This window comes from Colletotrichum tamarilloi (genome assembly GCF_030869305.1).
Source record: "Colletotrichum tamarilloi strain Tom-12 chromosome Unknown Scaffold_15.1, whole genome shotgun sequence".
In the NCBI taxonomy this organism is placed as follows: Eukaryota; Fungi; Ascomycota; class Sordariomycetes; order Glomerellales; family Glomerellaceae; genus Colletotrichum; species Colletotrichum tamarilloi.
In genome coordinates, this window is record NW_026849398.1 from 580828 (window position 1) to 595616 (window position 14789).

The following is a 14789-nucleotide window of genomic DNA, read 5'->3' on the forward strand; positions in this document are numbered from 1 at the left end:
TGAAAGAGAGGGAAGGTCCAAGTAGAGGTCTACCTCAAAGTCGAAGAGCCAAAAGTTTTGTCGAGGTTGGCCTGATCAGGTTGGGAGTAGCTAAAAGCAGATGCCAGGAGGTCTCAAGGGACTGGTTGGGAAAGCTCGGGGTTTATAGGTGTCCTGTGCTGAGCAATAGCAGCAGTAAGTCCTCTCTTTCTCATCTTCATTGAGGCTGATCTTGGAGCGATTGGCATGGGGTGGCCTTTGTGGTAGTAGCAACCCCAGCTACGCTCGACTTGAGCGTGGCTTGGGCTGGTTATCGCTGAGATAGGGGATTTTCACATCAAGGTCGGTCATGCTGCTATCTTGGATCCACCGTCGTCTCATGCATGCCAACGGAGCTCCGCCCCCGCATTTTGGGGTTGGCCCGGTCGACGCAGCGAGCTCCGCAATCTTGGGGTACGACGGGATGAGACATCCATATCCCGGCTGAGTGCCGTTGCCGTTATCTCCGAGTCTTTCCTCGCTCCTTGACACACACTCTAACACATGGCGCTAGATAACATGACAGTTGTCTATGGAGCTAGTATCCAGCTGGATGGATCAGCGGAGCCCCGTTCCCTCTCCCCGGATCCGGGTCAGTAGGTCATGGTTAGCTGGCTTTGTGGGATATGTACACCTAGTCATGTAATTTGGAGTGACGCAAATCCCTGTACCAGTACACTGTCTGGTGTTACTGGGAAAGGTTTGGGCTATCCGTGATATCTGGTTGTTCAATATTGAACTTTGTAGAGGTATAAGGGGCAGTGAATCGTCAATCATGACAGCAGGAATGATTTCTTGCCTTCGTGCACTATTTTGACAAATTTTCCGTCTGAAGAACGGTCCAAGTGACTGACTTCAAAGACAAATTCATTCTAATTAGACTGTCTGCTATTCTCGTTCCAAAAAGGCAATGAGGCTTCGAGCCGAGCTGCACCATAGATTGACGAGCTATCCAATGATTCTCCTGCATACTTCCTAGCGGCCTCCATACGGCACAACGCTGTTTCGATAGTCGGTATTCTTGTACCATGCTCCTCGGCGATCCTCACCGCGTGTCCGGCATCCTTGGCCGCCAGGGACACTGCGAAGCCAGGGGGTGTCCCCAAGGGTGGCGCGTATGCGCCCGTTGTCATGCGCTTCGAGTAGCTCTCGATAACGGGGCCGTACATGTCCCTGATGAACTGTTCCATCTGGCGGGTACCGAGCCCGGTTTTCTCGGCAAAGACTTGCGCTTCGGCAGTCAACTCCTGGAAGCCAATGACAAAGATGTTTCTGTTCCAGAAAGATGTGATTAGTATTGTGGGCAAATTCCAATCTCGGACCGATTTGGTTCAACAATGGCCAATAATAAAACGCAATGCTCACCCTGATATCTTGAGCAAGCTTGATTTACGGACATCTTCGCCCATATCTATTATGCTTTTTCCCATGACACCAACCACAAACGGCCTCAGCTTTTCGATAGCAGTGGGGGGGCCGGCCATGGCAAAGATGAGCTGACCAGCCGCCGCCATAGGGCTAGCTCCAAAGACAGGGGACGCAACGAATGTAGCGCCCACTTTAGCAAGACGTTCGGAGCACCTCGCTGCAGTATCTGGATGGACTGTTGATGTATCAACCCATATCTTGCCTTCGAGTATGGCGCTGCTCCAAGTGTCGAGAGCCTTCGATACAAGACTGTCCAGGACCTCATCGTTTGAGATCTGTGATGGTCAATAAGCAATTGCGGAAATGCCACGAAATTACAAGCACGATTAGAAACTACCATTGTGAATATGACGGATGACTTGAGGACCAAAGTCTCGAAGTCTCGTTGAGGAAGTCCCCCGGCTTCCCGCAGAGATTCACCTCGCGAAAGCGTTCGGTTGCTGTACCGAAGAGGCGGTAGACCCTTCGATGCAAGGTGTTTCTGCAGATTCAGTGCCATGCCAATTCCCATTGACCCCAGACCAAACTAGAGTCACGTGTGAGTGAACAAGGGAATGATGACTATAGTAGGGGAAGTAATACCCATCCAAAATTCTCCTGTGCAGCCATGATTTTCTTGGCGTCTGTTTGACGGGGACACAATCAACGTTGACTTTGTGTAGGATATAGCCGGTGGTAAGCCCCTTTGGAAGATTGAAACGACTCGGGAAATTCGGGATGTCACAGACTACTCCAGGTGACAATTCAAGTGCCTCTTGAAAGTGTAGATATACAGTTCGAGATAAGTGGTGGCTGCGGCGGAGCTCCGCAGCAACCCTAGTCCGGGGCAGCGGCCTACTCGCCGCGCACTAGTCCGCACACCCTTACTCATAAGCCATACCACCAGCCGAGATGACCTCCTCGAGCACCGTTGTCATGAAGGACCCCATTGCCCAAACAGGTCTCCCCTTCCAGAACTGCAATACAGTTTCCATGAAGCGTACCTCGCTCGCCTCCGACGCCATGCCTAATGCGGTAGACTCCCGAACCGAGAGGCGCCGAGTTTGGCCATCGATGTCCTCTTGTCGCTGCAAGACTTCAAGGATGGAATTGAAGACAATGGTGGAGGCCTCAAACCGAGTGCGGACGGTCGGCTGGGTCTCTGACTTCCGTCGCATCTCTCCCGTTGCCCATCGCAGTAATCTCCATATTGCCAGGAGGATCTTGTATGAAGCCACCGTCGCCCACGGCGCTTCTCGCAACGGATCTTGCCTCTCGATGCTTGTCACACTTGACAGGACGTCCATCAAGTCATCAAGGAAGATCAACATCCCGTCATCGCCGGAGTTGTATCTGAGGAGGTTTTGCAACGATCTGCGAGCTCCAACTTGAAGTCCCATGGTGAGATGTGTCGCGGTGGTGAGGCCAGCAACGACGCTATTCTCCACGATACCACCAATCAGAAGATCATCGGGTTTGCAGAGCGCAAGCTTAACAGATAGCGCGATACGCTCAGCAAAGTTCAAGATGTGCCAGTTCAAGCTATCTACCGCTGCGATTTGCGTTGTGATGATCTCAGAGACGTATCGTAAAGCTGCACTGACCTGTCGGTTTTGAGATTGAGTGAGAATGTGGTACGCGTTTGGGTCGGCCAAAGCCGGTGGGAGTTGATAGTAGCACCGGGTAAAATCCCTGACGAGTGAATCGAGACTGGTGAGAACGAAGAGTGTTGCCATCGGCGAAGCACGTAGCGCCGCTAAAAGTTGCGGACTCGGTGTGTCCGTCATCAATGATTGCATGGCAAGGTTTAGTGATTTTGTTGTTGGGCAAGTCATGCCAGGCGTGTCGTGAGACCGGGTCAGTCCGACGGTTCGGGGTTCGTCTCCGAGCCGTTGAGCCCATGCTAACGATGTGTCCGCTTCCCATAATGATGAAGCAAGGGGCAGCTCCCAATCGAGCTCGGTGGGAGTGGTAAGCGGGCGAATGTTGCAAGGGGAGAAAACATGAAAGTCGAGAAACAGCAGAGTGTACATGGATAGCTTCATGGACTCCGACTCAACGTATGAAAACCAGTGATCGTGTAATGTCTGTTCTTCCGAGTCTCTGAACCTGGATGTTGACTGGAAAACGTTTTGACGGAGGAGACCGAGGTCTCGGGCGGCCTATTCAGGTCAGGTTAATGAGAAATTAGCCAGCACCTATCAGTATGAACATCTTACGTCTACAATCCATCGCAACATCTTCTTTGATTTGTCGAAGTCAGATGCATTGCCAGTGAAGGCCCCATAGATTATATGCAGGAGCCATGCTTGCATAACCCATGTCCTGCGGATTTCTCTCCAGTCCGCCTCAACCTAGCATAGGTGAGCATAGTACTAAAACAGTCAATGCTTGACTTGATATCGCAGTTCAGACTTACAACTCGCCAAAGTTCATCATGGCCATGATTCCATAGGGTTTGGCTCTTCCGCGTCAAAGATGCCGTTTCCTCCTCAGACACATTCCTAGAAGCATATAGCATGCCAATTGAAACGATGATCTGCTTCGATAACTTGGGTAACTCATTCCCTAGGCTTTGTCGATGCACAAGTGGGAATGATGGATGGAAATTCTCGAAATACGTTGATACGTAAGTTTCTGTTCCGCTCGTCATAATCCTGAGGAATCAGTTAGTTGTGAAATGAGACCGTATCTTTGGATAACCTACTCCGTCACTAGAAGCTCATCCGCGTCAGGCACTTCTGCAGCTTCTGGTGGGCTATTTTGGTAGATGGTGTCATCTCCAACTCCAGCGATAACGCCTTCCTGAGAAGTTGAAAAGGGCGAATCATCCTGGTCGTCTGGTGAAAGAGCAGTGTCTTCAAAGGCCGGTGCCGGTTGCTCCGCTCCGTTCTGAATACCGGCGACCATCAACACACGGCTGAACGTGCCTCTACATCTTTCGGCGTGTCTCTTGCACACATCCTTTCTGGTGAACCTGGCTTTACAATTTTCGCATTTGAACGGCCTGCGGCTATCGCTACCATGTCCTGGCAAGTGTGAGCTTCGCAACTTTGAAATTTTGGGGCTGACACATACTTGAGCGTTTATGTCGTTCCAAGTTTTCCTTTGACGTGTCTTAGTCACCATGATTGAGTGGAGGTTTAAGGATACCTACATTTCTCGTAAATGTCTGCGTGCACTCTGTGCAGGTGAAGGGCCGCGAACTCATCATGGGCGCAATGCTGCTTTTGATGTTCGGGTGGACGTTGAGGACCCCGGCAAACGGAGAAGTAGCTAAAGGGGTGATGGGCCCGTGCGTCTATGCTTATCGATTCGTCTTGTTGCATACTACAACTGAGGGTCTGCCTATTGGCATACTCCTCTACACTAGACTCCTACGCCACACAGGCGAGGGCGAATACAATTGAAAATGAAGCTGAAACTTTATTTCATAACGTTTCCAATTAATAAATACTTTATTTCTTATGATGAAACACTTCATGAGTCGTTATCAATCTCACAGACTCTACAGCCAGAGAGTTGTCAGTCTTGAGTCTAGATTCTTAGCGATTTGCGAATGAGGCGGGCAAATTCTCAGTTCCCCATAGGTAGAAGTTTTCAGTCATGAATGCATGAAGTATTGAGAAATACATCCTATAAACTGTGTTTCAAGGAGCGACTCAGCGATTAAGGTGTAAAGATCTGTCACGATGTCCTTTGTAAATGGTAGGGTTGAGTACCTACAGTTACTACTAAGTCTTCGCAGTTTATTTAGGTTTCACTCGAACGAAACTACAAAGGTAGGTAGCAAAAGGAGGTCAATTTTCGTCTCTAGAAAGAAGAAAAAATAACAAAGAAACGCTTTAGGCTCGTCGAGAGCTGTTTCGAAAATCCAATCACATCTCAAGCTTGATGTTTTTGTCAATAGCACCCGACTCAAACGTCCGAATCATAACTCCAGTAGCCGTATCATTCCACGCAGTTGTTTCTCCTTGTACGAATCCGCTACTTGTGCAGTAATCCATGATCCTTCCCGCAGTTCTTGCGATTTCCTGGCTATGGTTCGGGAGTATCTTGTCAGTCAAAGTAGCTTTGAGGAGCGAGGAGGCCTAAGTTGAGGACGAGAGCGAGCGCTTACCAAGTTGACTGGTGCAGAGATTTCTTGTTCTTCCTCCATCCGAGAATGAAAGTTTGCCCATTTGAGCGGCAGAACCCTGTCACCTCCTTTTCCATAACAATGCACTTGTTGTCATCTTGGTTTGCAAGCCACTGAATGCACCAGGCGGCGTTCTCAATCTGCAGTACAGTAAAATAGAATGCAGACTGTCAGCCAGATGAACTGTTTTGTGACCCACTGAGATAGAGTGGATAGACATCAAGACATACCGGTGCCATATTTGTGGGGAAGCCGTTGCATCGAACGGTGTTGATATCAATGATCTTGCCACTTTCAGAAGTCTTGGATTTGAGGAAGACTTTATCGCGCTTATTTGATTGACTTCCATTGGATTCTTCAGACCAAGAAGTGTTGCGAGGGGTTGTAGATTGCCAGCCTATTGCGGAGAGTGGGATGTTAGCAGATAATTCAGCACCTTTCTTGGTCCCATACCACAAATTTACACGAAGTCATGGGCAGTTGAAGAACACACCGATGATGTTCCGAGATCTAATTGAAGCTTCTGCTGCCTCTTTAGCAGATATGTGCTGAGCCGTGGGGTTGTTGATAATATCATCAGCCCATTGCTCGAAGGTGAAAGGTGGGGACGAGCGTGGCGGACTAGGTGATCGAACATCAGTCGGAGCCGCAGCTATCAAAGGAGCAGTTGCCAGGGCAAAGATTGCAATTCTGAGTAGAAGAACCATCTTGGATAATTCTGGATGACGAGATGATCATGGCCTGTCGATACGGAAACGGAAGCTGTAGTGCTGGAATTCCAATCGACTGCTGAGATCTGTCCATATGTAGAAAGGGTAGAAGCCTGTTATATAGAGATGGTGGACCGACTGGACAACATGAGTCAAATTCTGGATGTCGTTTTGCTTTGACTGTTGATTGACCGCATTGGGACCGCAGTGTTCGTCGTGGTACTACGGTACCAAGATGCCCACTCCCTTGCTCCCTTGGCTCTTTATTCTCTTCTGCCCTGCGAGCCAAAGCATGTTTTCTAAAAAGGATTTGACACAAAGTCTCCTTTCGATTTAATCAAAGAGAATGCTGGAAGTCTTACCCCTTGATGGCGCCAAATGGCGTACAGGCCTTGGGCCACTACGTAAGCTGCGTGAAATTGAAATCACCCTCGCCTCAGGTCATCGATACCGTCAAGCAACACCTGATCTTTCAGAGCACTTTAGATAGCTTTGTCGTACCTACGAGAAGAGAACAGATTCGTTTCAAAATGAAGATCTGACGCTGTGGTGCCTTTGATATCTCGAAGAGCTGATATCCTCCAGCTCGGCGCACTTCAGTCAGTCAGGGAAACGCTCGTACCACTGGTAAATACATGGCGCTGATAGCATGGATACTCATGTGTAATCCATGCGACTTAACTTGTTTCCTTTTACTTAAGAACTGAACTCATAGATCGAGTAAGCCCTCATTCGCTCAATATCAATGTCTCCTTCTTCAGAGTGTGATCTTGCGATCCTCGCGAATATTTGTCTCGAATGTCACCGCTGCCACGGCCCCACCGACCCCACTGGCTCCGGCGATCAAACGGCCCCTCATCAATATCCCTGCCCGCCCGCCGTTTCAGGAGTCTCGGCCGCACCCTCCGATCTTGCACCAATCAGACGGCCACCCATCCCCCGTCAGGAGGCACCCGCCACGAGAGCCACGGCGAGTCAAAAACCCAATTCAACACCTTACATGGGGTAGCTACCTCCCCTGATCCGGAGCTTGCCGTCCTCTTTTTCGCGCCAATCTTTCATCCTTCTCTTCGGATCTTGCCTCCTTTTAAGCTTCTTTTCCACCCCCACCACCACTCACTTGACAGGTGCCGATCGCATAGGTAGCGTAGGGCACATTTTGTTCTCACCAAAGCTCCTCACCATGTCTCTAAAGACTCTCTTGCCGTTGCTCGCACTTACCGGCGCGGGCCTGGGTTGGCAGCACAAGACCGACACCGAAGTCCGCGATGCCCTCAAGGCGAACGAGCACAGCCTAGTAGCGTGTAAGTTGTACCAGTCTCACGAGACCTCTCTCCGACAGCATGCTGACGCCATGTACAGTTATTGAGGTAAGCCGAGCCTCTGGTCCTTGAGCTGATGCCCTTGCGAATACTCTCACGAGTTCGATGCTGCCGCCACATATTAGCAACGCGCTGACCTTAACAAAGCCCTCAACGTACGACATTCTGCACCTCTACAGCAACATTCGTTAACACGGACAACAGCGACGCCAGCACAGCCCTCGAAAAGCACTGGTCCGCCGTCGAAGATGCCGTCCCGGCCGCTCTTTCAGTAGACTGCTCGACTTCAGCCTCGCTCTGCTCCGAACACGACGTCGCTTCCTACCCCGCCATCCGTCTCTACCGCCAAGGCGGCATGAAGCACCACTACCGCGGCCCCAGAAAGGCCTCTGAGTATGTTCATCATCATCGCCCCCCCCCCCCCCCCCCCCCCCCCCCCCCACCCCACCCCCCCCCCCCCCCCCCCCCCCCCCCCTCCCCCCCCCTCCCCCCCCCCCCCCCCCCCCCCCCACTCCCCCCCCCCCCCCCCCCCTGATCACCTCACAAAGGAGCTTCAGCTAAGCCGCCCGCGTCTCTCTTTTTTGCAGAATCACCGCCTTCGTCCGCCGCATGCTCCGCCCCGCCGTGGTCCCTCTCGACAGCAAGGCCGCGAAATCCTTCAACAAGGACGACGACGTGGTGTTGATCGCGCACATGGCCGAGTCCGAGACCAGCCTGCGCGAGCGCTTCACCGAGATGGCCGGGCGCTACCGCGATCGCTACGTCTTTGGGCTGACGACGATTGACGAGGCGCCCGGGCGGATCGCGTGCTATAACAACGCCGACGGCGCATTCCACATGACGTCCGAGCTGGACGAGGTCGACTCGATGGAGAAGATGCTGAAAAAGTGCGCGTCGCAGCTCGTGCCGCGGTTGACGAGGAGAAATGAGGCCGAGTATTTAAGCGTCAGTTGGCAACCCTTTTGCAGTCTTACAGATGTTTTTCATGTAACGTCCAAGAGGCAAACTACTAACGTATGAGATGTCCACAGTCCGGCAAGTCGTTGACCTACTTCTTCTCGACGGTCGAAGAGAACCTAGACTCTTGGACATCGGCTGTGAAACCCATGGCAAAGCAGTACCACGAGTACATCACCTTCGTGACGGTCGACCTCGGCGAGTACCCCGATATGCCGTCGCTCTTTGGTCTGCCGCCGGATGCCACCGAGGGCGTGGCGGTCTATAACCCGGCTGTGGGCTTGGCGTTCCCGTTCAACGGTGACAAGATCACGGTAGACGCGGTCGCGCAGCACATCGCCGATATCTCTGAAGGTAACGCCGATGCCTGGCAGGTGGGTGAGCCGACTGCGGATGAGGAGATTGTGGAGCAGATCATGGAGGAGGTCCCAGTGAAGGGGCGAGACGGTTCCAAGGTGGAGACTGAGGAGACCAAGGAGGCAACCAAGGAGACTGGAGAAGAGAAGCGTGAGATCCACGACGAGCTCTAGGCAAGCAATCTTATCGTGGTTGTGCGCTGTTCACACTCAACGGTTGTTTCCGGGGTTCCGATCACTGGTCCGATAGTAGGACAACATCCAAGACATCGCTCGAAACAGGGTCGCTGCCCACTATTGCTGATCCGAAGAGAAATCAAAGATACCAAAGCAAGCCGGCTTGTAGTCTTAATGAAACTGATATCTGCATCCAGAACCTGAGGATTGGCATTCTCGACGTTGGCAGAAAACCAGTTGCCTCAAAATCACAGCAGCAAACTTGGCTGCGTATGGCAAAGGAAAGAAGGCAGCCAGACAAGAGGATCAGCTGGCAGTGAAGGAAGGGGGTGGCAGCAGAGCCCGTCCGTCTTCTGCTTACCCAAGCCCTCTGGGCTAGGCGAATTTCACACCATCTCGAGCGCAATAGACGCCCTTATATAGAAACAGACATCAACGTCGATATGATTGCTTCGCGGAGCCGGGCACCGCTCCGTCGTTACCATTTCTGTTCTCAAGCCACCGAACAATGATCAGATTGTACGTGAAAGCTGCTTCGGCGGCGACGGACTATGCCCCGCCAGCCAGCCTTCGTGATAAGTAACCCCGAACACGCATCGCGCGCACCGCGGAGGAAAAGAACCGGAATGAGGGTGGGACGGACCTGCGTTGCCTGCCAGCGTAATACGTTACACAGGCCGCCAAAAAAGAAAAAAGTCAACAAAATCGCCACCATTTCGGAGCCGGATGAAGCTCCGTTAGGGGTTTGTCTACGTTGAACCAAACGTTCTTAGCACGTTGTTCGTTCTTGTTCCAATCAGCGACTCCAGGACCTCGTACAGTGACCCAAAGACCACTGTTTCTCACTATTCCCGTATCCAAGATTCGAGTTAGTCCAAGACCCTTGGCTTTCTCTATCCCGCGGAGGCGGGCTGCCCCTCCGCTGCCTGCCGCCGCCTCGGCTCTCAACTGAGTCAACTGAGTCAACTCGGCTTCTTCCTTGGGATCAACATCCCCTCTCCCAGACTCCAGAGAGGTTCGGAGCGGGCTCCGTGTTGATTTGAGCCAATCAGTTTGCTGAGCCGCGGAGGCGGACGAGGCCCCGTCTTCAATCCCGAACCGAGACACTAGAGAGAGAGGTGCCACTCCCGCGGTCCGCGGAGGCGGGCATTTCCTCCGTCGCGGCCGTCCCAAATCTCAGACTTCAGGCCTATAAGTTTCGCTGCTCAATCGGGACTATAAATCCACTCTGAATCCTCCAATTTGTATACTCGGGTCACATGACGCGAGTTTTCTCAACTTCACGTCTACATCGCGATGCTAATTTCCAACTCAGCGGGCCATTCGAGCCCAGCTGACTCCTACCTTGCGGATTTTAGAGGAATATCTTCAAAGTAGCAGCAGTAGCAGCGGTTCGTCCTTCTGTAGCTTTTGATAAAGCAAGTGTCAAGAAAAGTCCCCAAACCGAATGCCTAGTCACTGTGCTCCCGCTATACCACGTATTCTTGCGATTCACGGTCTTTTCCATCGTATGTTGCATTCGATTGACCTGAACGACAAGAGGATGCAGATCCACTCAAACCAAGCACATCCTTCACGTAAACAAAATCGCCACAAAGAATCAAGAGACAAGAATTCAATACAATCACCTTCTGCATCGAGTATTCAACCCTGAACTCAACCCGCATTAGACTCAATTCCTTCCTTCTTGGCACCTTCCGGATTGTCAGCTCAGATAAGGCCTTTTCAAGGTATCTATAAAGCCCCGCGATCACCAGATTGCTGTGCCGCAAATCCTTCTACGCCCGAAGACTCCTTCAGCTCGCTTACTCAAGATACGAGAGCTTGAAAACGCTGTAAGTCTTTCGTATAAGACAGAGAGGGGTTTCTGAGAACCGATGATTTCACTCGTTGCCTTACTCAACCCCCTCCCCCGCTTCTTGTCAGCTCCTGGTGCCCCCCGATACTGTCAATTAAGACAGTGATCACTCGAGGTTTAACGAATCCTATCGGTGGATGACTCCATAATAGGAATGTAGATAACATCCTCTCTCTTCATCACCTCGAATCTCCCAGCAAAAATGCCACATACCTTTGAATGCCAAACCTACATAAAGCATCACCAATTCTTTCAGTGAAGCACGTCAATCTCAAAGACAAAGGCACCATACTCCATCCACACAGAAGCCTAAATCCCACTTCTCCAAACACTTCCCCCCCCCCCCCCCCCCCCCCCCCCCCCCCCCCCCCCCCCCCCCCCCCCCCCCCCCCCCCCCCCCCCCCCCCCCCCCCCCCCCCCCCCCCCCCCCCCCCCCCCAAAATCAAAATGCAACTCAAATCTCTCTTCGCCCTCGCCCTCGCCGCCGCCGTCACAGCAGCAGCCGCCACCACCCCAGGCGGAACCGAGACCACCACCCTCGACAAGCGCGCCCCCACAAAGGCAGAGTGCTGCTGCTGCTACGGCGGCCCTTCCGTCGGCTGCGCCGCGGACCTCAACTGCGCGGGCTACACGCCCAGCATCGGCGTCTGCCTCGACACGCGGTGCCCGTTCAAATGAAACGGTGCGATTCGCAATGAGTAGTCTCTCGACTGGAACGGCGGATCTGTGCAGAAGGGGAGAAAAACAATAGGCTTGTGAGGACGGGTTTCCTCCAGAAGGCTTAGCAAGGTGCTGGGTGTGTATGCCGCCTAGATGGCCCATGGGGTGGTCTACTCAATTGTGTCGTTCCGATCCTTCCGGCACACGGAACCCGTTGCGAGGGAAACCCTGGTATTGTTCAGAGTGAGTTCCTCAGCTTTGGAGGAGCAGACTTGGGTGCCTTTGTTTCCAACTTGATAACTGTTCAATGACGTCATCAATAAAAGAACGCATTTCTCAAAATAATCTTTTATATTGGATCATCACCATGGGTTGCGTCGTGCTGTGACATCCAATATTACATGCCTGAGACTAGGCAACCATTTGCCTTGTCATCGGTATTCCGATCCTGGCGTCATCTTGCATGCGGCATCGTTATGTTGTCTGCCCTGCACGTTCGCATCGCCCTGCCCAACTGCAGCGCCGGTTCCCAGCATGGAAGCCAACGACATCGATTTTTCAAAGTCTATTCAATATTTTTCCTACCGCCTGCTCCTGATACGCTTTAAGGAGAATAGAACATTGGCGTCGAGTAGTTGCGTGGCTAACCTAGAGGAAGTCGACTCAGGGTACTTGGCTTGATTGCGATAGTGCGACATCTTGGGGATATCGCTCTCGGCAACCTCAACCTCAGCCTCTCCAAAGAAGTCGCCATTCGTGCATTACCCAAATGATACATGTAGCGCTGTGTTTATCACTGTGTGCTCTGCGCATATCAATCAAACCATTGAGACACAGGCTGGATAGGCATCTTTGTCTGTAGCCTGTAGCCTGTCTTACACGCTGTAGCAACACCTACTCCCAAGACCATCAGGGCTGAGTGCTAATACCAAAAGGTATACAGAAATACCCGTAAGAGCTCAAGACCTGGATCCATCAGTGTTCACAGATGCCAGTATATACTTTCGAGCTTCTCTAGAACGCTGTGGACGAATGCTTCTAACATGCGAATGGCCTCGAGGGGTAGGCCTGGTGGTATCGCAGATAGAAGAAAGACGGAGGCGATAAAGCGTAGGGTGTATGTGAACTAGAAATTGTCCACAGTAGTATGCATAAAAAAGGACGTTTCGCGATTATTTTGTCGTGTATGTCTCCCTCTCTCCCCCAAGTCCATGACCAGGGGGCTCGTGTACAAGCATATCCTAAGGTAGGTATCCCTAACCTAGTGGACGTAAAAAATGGATCTTCCTGTTGCCTCGACCCCGAATTCCGACCCCTCCAATGATATAATCTCTAATGGTATGTTTCCTCTAATTCCCCGTAAATCGCTCGCTAATCGCAAGTTTTCCGAGGTTCAAAAATCGCCGGTCGAAAGTAGGCAGTGTAGACTGTCAAGTCTCTGGTAGGTCTTCAAATCTTGCGGTTGATGATGAGCAAGGTTCAGGATGCTTGCGGCTCGGCAGCAGCAGCTTCGTCTCGGCATCTTTGGCACATGCACCATCCGCCGAGACTTCCCTTTGCCCAAGCCCTTCGTTGATCGACGGGCATTGTTACGTCGCAGTAGTGGTTCAAGACCTCTTCACCAGCCTTGAGCCCTCCTGGAGCGCCGCCCACAACCTTTGTCTTCCGCGCCCAAAGTGTCATCTGTCCTCCCCAATCCCATGTGACGTTCGGATCGCAGTCGTGGTTGGCTAAGCACCAAAGGGGGTGTACTGCAGCGACATCGGGTCGACCATCGCGTGGGTTCTTACGGGCTGATGCCGTTCCGCGGAATTTGCTGTAGAGGGTATTCAGAACCCACAAATCGTGTTCTTGAATAGTGCTATAAATGTCGACGTCCATCTTTTCGAGGATGTGGAAGGGTGTCTCGATATTGTACTTGAACGAGAAGGGCAGCGTCCATTCCGGCGGCGGATTCGCACTCGGTGAGATCTCGATATCGTTCGATGCGGAAGGCACAAAGTCACCCCAGATGTACTTGATCTGTGTCACATCCAAGGGATGTATTTCTTGGTGGTTGGACATGGCCAAGACACGCGCAAGAAGAAGCAGGTGTAATGTCTCATCGGCTTCCGAAGCTTCAGGGTCCTTGGCGATGGCGTCGACATCCTTCTCGCATACAGCAGGGTGGTAAAGTTCTTGCGCCATATCGTGACAGTGTTGGCTACAGAAAACTGTGTCGTAACATTCGTCGCAGCTGACAGCGGCCGGCTCGCTGCCCAACGGTGGCAGTTCCGCACTACACGCATCGCAGACTGGTTCCTTGAGGCGATTATTGGCGGTCAAAAGCGAATATTCTTCCAAGACGGCCTCTCCTGGCGCAATGTCTTGCGTCGCAAAGAGGCCCAGCTGATTGCAAGTGGGTATGATATCGTAGTCATCCATATCGCTGGCTGCCTCTAAAAGGACCGGGAGCTTAGACAATTGTACCGCACACTTGGGTGCAGACTTTGATAGTTCGGCGTTCAGAAATTCGAGGGACTCGGGAGCAAAACGGTCAGGCTCGTATGTGTTCCAGGGGTAGACTTCCCTCCGAACAAGCCCCCATTCCGGAAGAACGTTGATGTTGAAGTCGTCTCTGCGACATCTCCGACTCGCCACATGCTTGATGTATCCCATCGTTTGAAGGAGTTCGTCGTTCTCGGGAGCGATCAGCAGACCTCGGTCGCAAAACTCGTGCGCGCTTTTCAGGCATCCGCACAACAGAAGACTGAGGGCAAGAATCTGAAAGGCGCGAACAGAGGATAGTTTGGCTACATGAGCGACGAGGCTTGCTTGGTCTCTGGCCTCGTCTGTCAGATAGTCGCTTCCGAGCTTCGACAGAATGCCATGGTCCAGGACAATAGGTAGTGGGTCCAGAGGGCGGGATCCAAGAGCCTCGATAGCTTGCTCGTGATACTCAGAGCCCTCGTGGAGGACGTCGTCGGTCAAAAGAAGAGCTTTATAGGCATCGCCAGCGGCCAAGTCGGGGTAGCCCAATTCAGAGTGGACAACGGCACGTTCGAGGTAAGTGATCAAGTCGTATGGGTTATCGACCAAAGTCTCTGTGAGACGTCGGCGATGCTCGAGTAGACCTTCTGAGCGTCGAGTGTTTTCATCCTCCAAGGGCGACTCATTGCCCGTGGTAGTGGTGCTTGCTGTCGACAT

The 14789-nt window shown here is 52.1% G+C and overlaps 6 protein-coding genes across 6 annotated transcripts; 2 read left to right on the top strand and 4 right to left on the bottom strand.

Moving 5' to 3' along the window:
* Nucleotides 1-890: 890 nt before the first annotated feature.
* Nucleotides 891-2055, bottom strand: CTAM01_05888 (uncharacterized protein; the record flags this gene model as incomplete). The annotated part of the gene is made up of 4 exons (XM_060521918.1): nt 891-1290; nt 1384-1721; nt 1784-1972; nt 2029-2055. 4 exons carry the CDS (start codon nt 2053-2055, stop codon nt 891-893), a joined length of 954 nt encoding a protein of 317 aa, XP_060383587.1.
* A 254-nt stretch (nt 2056-2309) lies between these two features.
* CTAM01_05889 (zinc finger protein ADR1) lies at nt 2310-4639 on the bottom strand (the record flags this gene model as incomplete). Its single annotated transcript, XM_060521919.1, has 6 exons — nt 2310-3587; nt 3645-3779; nt 3845-4082; nt 4133-4454; nt 4504-4531; nt 4583-4639. 6 exons carry the CDS (start codon nt 4637-4639, stop codon nt 2310-2312), a joined length of 2058 nt encoding a protein of 685 aa, XP_060383588.1.
* A 664-nt stretch (nt 4640-5303) lies between these two features.
* Nucleotides 5304-6270, bottom strand: CTAM01_05890 (uncharacterized protein; the record flags this gene model as incomplete). The annotated part of the gene is made up of 4 exons (XM_060521920.1): nt 5304-5463; nt 5546-5703; nt 5794-5960; nt 6057-6270. The coding sequence occupies 4 exons, from the start codon at nt 6268-6270 to the stop codon at nt 5304-5306; spliced, it is 699 nt and encodes a 232-aa protein (XP_060383589.1).
* Nucleotides 6271-7456: 1186 nt separating this feature from the next.
* On the top strand, nt 7457-9082 carry CTAM01_05891 (uncharacterized protein; the record flags this gene model as incomplete). Its single annotated transcript, XM_060521921.1, has 4 exons — nt 7457-7577; nt 7775-7988; nt 8183-8540; nt 8627-9082. 4 exons carry the CDS (start codon nt 7457-7459, stop codon nt 9080-9082), a joined length of 1149 nt encoding a protein of 382 aa, XP_060383590.1.
* A 2308-nt stretch (nt 9083-11390) lies between these two features.
* Nucleotides 11391-11621, top strand: CTAM01_05892 (uncharacterized protein; the record flags this gene model as incomplete). Its single annotated transcript, XM_060521922.1, has 1 exon — nt 11391-11621. The coding sequence occupies one exon, from the start codon at nt 11391-11393 to the stop codon at nt 11619-11621; it is 231 nt and encodes a 76-aa protein (XP_060383591.1).
* A 1461-nt stretch (nt 11622-13082) lies between these two features.
* On the bottom strand, nt 13083-14789 carry CTAM01_05893 (Wd tetratricopeptide repeat domain-containing protein; the record flags this gene model as incomplete). The annotated part of the gene is made up of 1 exon (XM_060521923.1): nt 13083-14789. One exon carries the CDS (start codon nt 14787-14789, stop codon nt 13083-13085), a length of 1707 nt encoding a protein of 568 aa, XP_060383592.1.